Source organism: Lactuca saligna, chromosome 1 (assembly GCF_052625555.1).
Source record: "Lactuca saligna cultivar CGN05327 chromosome 1, ASM5262555v1, whole genome shotgun sequence".
Taxonomy (NCBI): domain Eukaryota; kingdom Viridiplantae; phylum Streptophyta; class Magnoliopsida; order Asterales; family Asteraceae; genus Lactuca; species Lactuca saligna.
In genome coordinates, this window is record NC_136417.1 from 103301518 (window position 1) to 103309739 (window position 8222).

General features: G+C 38.1%; 1 protein-coding gene across 1 annotated transcript; it reads right to left on the reverse strand.

Moving 5' to 3' along the window:
- Positions 1 to 7201: 7201 nt before the first annotated feature.
- On the reverse strand, positions 7202 to 7981 carry LOC145042711 (kiwellin-1-like). The gene has a single exon (XM_078991178.1). It carries the CDS (start codon positions 7865 to 7867, stop codon positions 7319 to 7321), a length of 549 nt encoding a protein of 182 aa, XP_078847304.1. The 5' UTR covers positions 7868 to 7981; the 3' UTR covers positions 7202 to 7318.
- Between the last annotated feature and the right edge of the window lie 241 nt (positions 7982 to 8222).

An 8222-nucleotide genomic window follows, 5' to 3' on the forward strand; every position in this document is an offset into this window, starting at 1 on the left:
GTATGATGGAGATAGAGCTCGGAACCTCTAGAGGGCTAGAACGGTATGCATGGGAGGATTTCCCAAAGAGAAAACTCAGAATGATGAATGCTAGTTGAGCGGTTCGGATAGACTGAAGGCCGGTAGGCGTACCAGTCAGGCCGAAGGCTCGGAGGACGGTCCAGCCAGATTGGCTAAAGGTTCTGAGAGTGGTTCAGATTGGCTGAAGGCCTGGTGAGGCGGTCCAGTCATGCTGAAGACTTTGCGGGTATTGTTGGATCAGTTCGAGGAAATGTATTGCGTATGTTGCAGTGTGATTACATTGGAAGGTCTGCCCCGGGTAGTGATCTTGAGCAGTGAAGGTAGTGCATGGGATTGAGAGTCCCTGCGATGAGAGTCAGAGTAGTGGTGATGAATGGATATTGGGTGCGCTTTAAGGAGATGGTGTAGCGTGGGGTGAGCACCGTGGTACTTGTCATGGTGACAAGGCGGTCGAGTGGTTTCCTTGGTAAGGAAAGAGGGAGGAATGAAATCCCGAAAGGAAGTGCAAATTCACGGAAGTGAAAGCGGCAGTGTAAAGTTATGATCGGAGTGGTCCGATGGTGGTCATTGAGCAGCAGGTGCAGCGGCGGTTTGGGATGAAATCATGAGGGGATGCCTGCCGGGGTTGCAGAAGGGATTTCCGGGGCTGTAAAGTCAAGAGGCTCGTAAGGATGCAGATATTGAGTTTTGGGTTCCCAGTTTGATTTCGGGAAAGGATTTGTGTATCAGTGGTTCATCCTGAGGGATGTTTTGAGGATCGTCAGAGTGATGGGTTTCCTAACCCGAGGGTGCTAGAGCTAGTTCAGCGTGTGTATGCGATTGCAAGAAGAGAACTCATGGGAGTTGCTCTGAAGAGTGTGTCTTTCTGTCAGCCTAGAATGGATAAAGTTGGACGCGGATCGAGAATCGGGTGGTGCATGATTAACTTCTAGCTCATATGGGCTGAGTAATGGTTGTGATTTGGAGTAGTAATTGATTACGGGTAATTCTCGGTTGTTGAGTGCGATTATCGGAGGGTACAGCCGGTGCCCGGCTTAAGACGGTGGTCAGGACACCGTATGGAAAGAGATATTGAGTTTGAGATTCGTTGGGTACGCCTTGAGGGACCTGGTCCGGTTAAGGCCAGGTGGCGCGTCGTGGAAAGTATTTTGAAGTTGAGTTGCCATAGGCTTCGAGGACGAAGCCTAATTTAAGTGGGGGAGAATTGTAACATCCCGGAATAGCAAGAGTAGAGTTGAAGGACTAAAAGTGTAAGTTTTGGGGGGGCAACTCGGCGAGTCCATGGATGGACTCGGCGAGTAGGGTCGCGACTTTGGTCGCATGTCAAATGGCCTACTCGGCGAGTCCAAAGATGGACTCGGCGAGTAGGTGCTGGGTGGAGAAAACCCTAATTCTCGGGGTTGAGCTCTATATAAAGAACATTATGTTTCCTCCCCAGCCTCTTTGATTCCCCTTGAGCCCCAGAAACCCTAATTTCGTAGAGGAACACCATTGTTGGGCAAATTGGAGCTTGGAGAAGTGCTAGTTGAAGAAATCTTGAAGGAGAAAAGGCTTGGATCAAAGGGTTTTGCTTGGATTCGAGTTTCATTGTTGTTGGGGCATTCTTTGAAGGTAATATCTCGTTCTTGAGTTCCTATTGTCTAGATTCTTCATTTTTAGGGGTGTTGAGATCACATCTATTGGTGTTTTGGAGTCTAGAGGTTAGATCTGAGGTTGCTACCTCAGATCTGGAATAGAGAAGGGTTGGAATGCCTAAAAGTCCCTGTGATTGAGTGTGTAATGAAGCTATCTTGTCCCGAACCTTAGCCCTAATGTGTATAATGCCTAGATCTTCATGGTATCACGTAAAGTTTGCCACTTTACGTGATGGATGGGGTTGTAGGAGGCTAGATCTATGTTTTGGATCAATTGCATGGCCTGGGATGCTTCTGTATGGATTCAAACCGATGGTACTCGGCGAGTCACAAGGGTGGACTCGACGAGTTGCTTGAAGATGAGCTGGAACTCGGCGAGTTGGATGAACAACTCGGCGAGTAGGTTGAAGATAGCCTTGGACTCGGCGAGTATGTTCTTGGACTCGGCGAGTCTTATCGAATAGTCCCAATAATTTCTGGTTGAGTCAAGAATCGGTGAGTCAAAGGATGACTCGGTGAGTTGGGTGTGAGTAGACTCAGAGTGGTTGGACTCGGCGAGTCTCGGGGTGACTCGGCGAGTCAGGTCGTGGATTGAGGGAAGTTCTGAACTTGGGGACTCGGCGAGTCATGGGGTTGACTCGGCGAGTAGATTCAGTCAGGGGTTGACTTTGACCTTGTCTAAGGGTTGACCAGTTGTCTTCCAAGGGTATTTTGGTAAATAAGGGTATATATTGAGTTGAGTGTTTTGGTGTTCAGTGCAGGAGTTCGTGTCGGAGTTCGGAGCAGCGGGATCTTATCCTTTCAGCCGGCAGTTTCAAGGTGGGTTATCCTCACTATATCAACAGGGTCTAAGGCACCAAGGCCGACCCTTTATTGGATTGAGATTCGGATATGGTTATTATGTTATTGTTTGATGTGTCTGCATCGTGGTAGTTAGGATGGTACATGCTAGAGACCTAGTTAAGGTTAGTTTCCCGATATATAGAGTGATGTTATGCGAGTGACCGGTTAGGTCGGTAACCTGGTTAGGGTAATGATATGCTATGTGATCTGCTTGCTCGGTTTGTTGACTATGACTGTTATATGATTGTATGTTATGTGCACATGGTTGTTTGGATTGGAGATGGGTTGAGGCGGGTCCTACTTTGTGCTGTAGGCCAAGATACCCAGGGCGGACTGGTTATTCCGAAGGCCCAGCGAGCTGTCCGGATAGGCTGTAGGCCCCACGAGGGCGGACCAGACGTGCCGAGGCTCGGAGAGTGGACCAGACCGACTGAAGGCCCGATGCGGGCGGACCAGTCACACTGTAGACTCAGAGAGTGGACCAGGTGGGTTGAAGGCCCGGTGCGGGCGGACCAACCACACTGTAGACTCGAAGGACATGACTAGACTCGGAGGATGGATTCGGTGGACTGAAGGCCCGATACGGCGGACCAGTCACACAGTAGACCCGACATGCATGGCTATTCTATGTTCTGTTATGTTATGTATGCTTTTTATGCTATGGGCCGGAAGGCAATATGTTTTGGACCGGAAGGTCGTAGCCTGGAAGGGCGTATATGTGGTTGGTATATTGGGGGTATCTCACTAAGCTTTCGGGCTTACAGTTGTGGTTTAATGTTTTTTCAGGTTCTTCGGGAGACTGTGGCAAGGCGAAGGCGTGATCGTACCGCTCCTCATGATTTTGTAGCAATGTGATTCTGAGAATACTCTAAATGATTTGTATTGAAAACCTTTTTCTAAACGATTTAATGAAATCGGGTTGTTTTTGAAAAATTTAAATTGGTTGTATTTTTCGGTCGTTACATCGAGATTTATGAAAAGATTTGACAAACTTGTTTCATTTTAAATCGCATCTAAACTATATATTAAATCAAATTTCATGTCTAAACATATCGAGATTTATTAAATCGGTTTGGTGTATTTCTTCAAACCGACCGTTAAACAAAACAATACTGACATACAGTTATTTGGGTTCAAAACTTGTTACCATAATCCGTCGGAAACATGCCACGTGCAGGGTTAAGTTATTTTAAGAACTCAAAGATTTACGGGAACCTTTGAGCTCTTAATCCGCTCAACATTTTTCAAAACGAAGACAACAACCAACAATCTTCATATTTCGAGTCTAAACCATATCGAGATTTATGAAAAGATTTGACGAACATGTTTTTTTTTAATATGCATGTGCATATTAATAGACAAAATATATAAAGTGTTAAATTAATAATTTGTGGAGTGGTAACCATTTCTAATGTTTAGTGGTTGATGGTAAAGCTAACGTGATGCAGATGTGACAACGCTTTTTCGATGGGTTGGATGTGACCACTCACCACAGCCTTAAAATGCTTGGATATACGTTCAGCTTGTTTATCATTACATTTTTAGTGAATAATTATAAATTTAAAAGTATAAATGTTAACGGACATTGTAATTATCAAACTATTTAGAATTCTTGGATGTACGTTCGGTTTGTTTATTGTTATATTTTCCGTGAATAATTATAAATTTAAAGTACAAATGTTAACGGAAATTGTAATTATCAAACTATTTAGAATGTTTGGATATACGTTCGGTTTGTTTATCGTTATATTTTTCGTGAATAACTATAAATTTAAAAGTACAAATGTTAAAGGACATTGTAATTAAAACTTTATTAAATAATAAAAAATATTTTATTTTAATATAAATTTAATTAAATAAAATTTGTTGGAAAATACATATCTATTAAGATTACAAAACATAAATGTAAGGTTTAATAATAAATATTAAAAAAAATAAAGGCTTAAGTTACAAGTCAGGTATCTCTGAGGGAGGTATATCTAAATAATCCAATAAATTTTGATTTTGAACATTTGGAAACTCTGTATCAGTCTTTTCATGCGTTTACTTTGACTATTAGGTTGTTATAGGTTGAGAAAATTCGAAAAATAATCAAAAAGAGTGGATGGTTTGAAGAAAATAACCATGGAAAAACGTATTTCAGAAAATGACCAAAGGATCCATAGAGCACCCTCTGCGGATCTATTAAGTCCTCTGCGGATTTGCTACACCTCTGCGGAATTGAGTTTTTTTAATTTTTTTTTCATTTTTTGCGATAATTTTAGTTTATTAATATTAATTTTTTTAATATATTAATATGTTATGTGATTATTATGTAAAAAAATTGATAAAAAAAAAGTTTTTTTTGTTTGTTTTTTGCGTTAATTTTAGTTTATTAATATATATTTTTTAATACACTAATAGGTTATGTAATTATTATGTAAAAAATTTGACAAAAAAATATTAAAAGTAATGAATTGTTTTATGTAATACGTTTGTGTTTGCTAATGATGTATGTTTTCAATGTATTTATACTGTTTTGTATTTTATGTTCTATGAAATAAAGTAGAAGTTAACTTAACTGTTTCCTAAATAACCTAATACAAACCAAATACATAATAATGTAATAAAAATCGGTGCATATAAATAACTTAATTAAAATTATACAAATATTCCATATTTTTTTAGGGTCAGCGTTGAAGGCATAAGTTAAACGGGTCCAATAACTTGGACCATTCACCCTGGTGGTCTCGTAGATATTAATATATGCACAAGTTAGACGGAGGTTATCATCAGCGCTCCATGGTATAGAAGTCATTATGACGGAAAATATGATGGTTAATTTTTCAAAAAAAAAAATGAAATGAAGAAGAAATGGTACAAAATCGATGAAAGGATACGCATGGTAAAGTGATTTTATATTACTTATTCCACAAAATTGTTTGGTAATCCGCAAAGCTGTTTGTCAGTCATTTTTTTTATTCTCTAACAGTTCTGCATATTCCGTTATGCAGAGTGTATACTAATCCACAGAGGTGATTCGAAGAAGAGAATACGTATGTACACTGATCCGCTAATAACAATTATGTAGATTCCTAAATAGTTCTGTGGACTGATATTAAACATAAGTTCATTATTTTTAACTTTTTTTGTCAAATTTTTACATAATCACATAAGGTATTAGTGTATTTAAAAAAAATTTAATATTAATAAACGAAAATGAACGCAAAGAAACGAAAAAACGATTTTTTTTTTTAAATCAGAAAACAAAGATTCCGTAGAGTTTTTAATGGATCCGCAGAGGGTGCTCTGCGGATTAAACATAAGTTCATTATTTTTAACCTTTAATGGATCCCCCGAGTTAGACCTCATTCAAATAAATTCATATTAGTGTTTTAAAAAAAATTATATTAGTAAACTAAAGATAACGTCAAAAAACGAAAAAAAAAAACTTTTTTTTCTCAATTTATTTACATATTAATCACATAACGTGTTATTATATTTAAAAAAAATTAATATTAATAAACTAAAATTAACGCAAAAAAATAAAAAAAAAAAACTCAATTCCGCAGAGGTGTAGCAAATCTGCAGAAAACTTAATAGATCCGCAAAGGATGCTCAGGAGATCCTTTAATCATTTTCTAAAATGCATTTTTCCTTGATTATTTTCTTCAAACAACCTTTTTTTTATCATTTCTCGAATTTACTCTTCTGGAGTGCGATTAAAATCCCAGGGTTCAGCATGTTCAAGTGTTTATTATATTAAATCGGCTTCAACAACCAGTGAATGACTTTTTGACTAAATTCAATATTGACAATTCAATGCAAGGGAAACATGTACGGAGAGAAAGAGAAATAAAGGAGAATTTATTCTCCACCTGCAACTTTAACTTTTGTATTAGCGTTTATCGGTTATTATTTGTTTTTTTTCATTTAATAACGTGAGTCGTTTGAACTTTGTATAAAAGAATATTTAGCCAAGTGGATCAGATTTGTATAAACTCTTTTTGTAATTTATATTTTTTTAATTTATTAAAATAAAAAAATAATGTAACAAATGGGTTAAGTGGTTTAAAAAAGATAGAGTTTCTATGTATTGTAGATTAAGAAAGATGGAAGAGATAAAATAAAGAAAAACTGATGTGATAATGTGTTGAATGAGTTGGGAGCGAACCACTCGGTGCACCCTTAGAGATGGCCTTGACATATATGCATGTCTTTGAGATGGAATCAGAAAGAGAGCTCCAGCTGTGCTGGACGGAGCCTATTCCGATTGACCCGAAAAATATATCTAAATAAGAGGCAAGTTGAGGAGAAGATAGAAAGCATAAAGGCATGAGCCATCCGACGAGGAGACATAAGCAAATGAGCCGGTGGAAGAAGCCGAGCTAAAAGTTCTAGTTCGGTATTAGCGACTATTTTATTATTTAGAATGAAAAAAAAAAAAGAAAAAAAAAACCCGAAGGCAATATGATGCATAATGAAAGCACCTTCAACGACTATGAGATAATGCTCTCGGAGGTGGAGGATGGCGGTAGCGGGTTGTGGTCAGCAGTAGGATTTCAACCTAAAGCTCTGATACTATATACGATAATAAATTGCTTGATTAATAATAAATAGTAAGGTTAAACATCATGTAAATAAAAATAAATAAGATACCTAATCTAAACCCTAAAGATTTAGCCTAAACCCTAATCAAACACCATGTAATCTGATTATCCAAATAGAATACAAGTTTAATACTAACTTTTTATTTCAACAACTTATCATACACTCAAACACATACGTAGACAGTCATATATATAAGACTGAATTTGCTGGAATTATATAGTATGGGATGATTATGCATCTGACCAGGAGATATCTAACTCTCCCCAATTGTCTTCTGATACGCCCAATGCTTCCCAAACAGCTTTAGAGGCATCAACAATGTTATTACGGCATGGTGGCTGATAGGCATGCTCTTCATCACAACCCATTGCAGAGTCGCACTCATCTACAACCATGGCTTCTACACTTCGTCCATTACCATTGATCGTGATGAACTTCTTACACCTATCATTTTCATTGAACCATCCTGTTGATAATGCTACAATTGGTGTGTCGTCAGAATGGTATTGGTTGTCACATGCTGATTCGCTACCTCCATCACCTCCCTCTTCGAAACTGTTTAAAGTTAGTGTTGCCTGTCTGCTAGCTGGTGAACATGTGTAGGTGGTATAGACCTGGTCTTCGACACAACAATCAGAGTCGTTTTGTGTGTTGCATTCTCCAGGAGGAGGTTCTTTTCCCGTTATGCTACCACTTGGCGGACATGTTTGTCCATGAATCACCGGTGGAAATGAGACCAGCGCTACAAGAAGGCATGCAACTATGCTGAAGCTCTTCATGGTTGTTTTCTCTCTCTTTTTCTCAAGAAATGACTATTTGTGTATTTGATGGAAAGTAGGATGGAAGCAATTGTAATTTATATTAGATTTTGGTTTAGAAAAGTCCATCTTTGTGATCATGATACGATGACCTTGCTACACCATTCATAATGATCAGAAGTTTTTTGAATATATTATTATTATATGTTTGTCTTTATATTAACGTGATATTTTATTATTATATGTTTGACTTTAAAACTATGATATAGTTAGGAATTAATCATCTAAAATATGATTCCATTATAAAACGGAATGTAGTTTGCCGGTTGTCCGATTTATCTCTATATCCTTATGATAGGATAGGATTCCATCATTA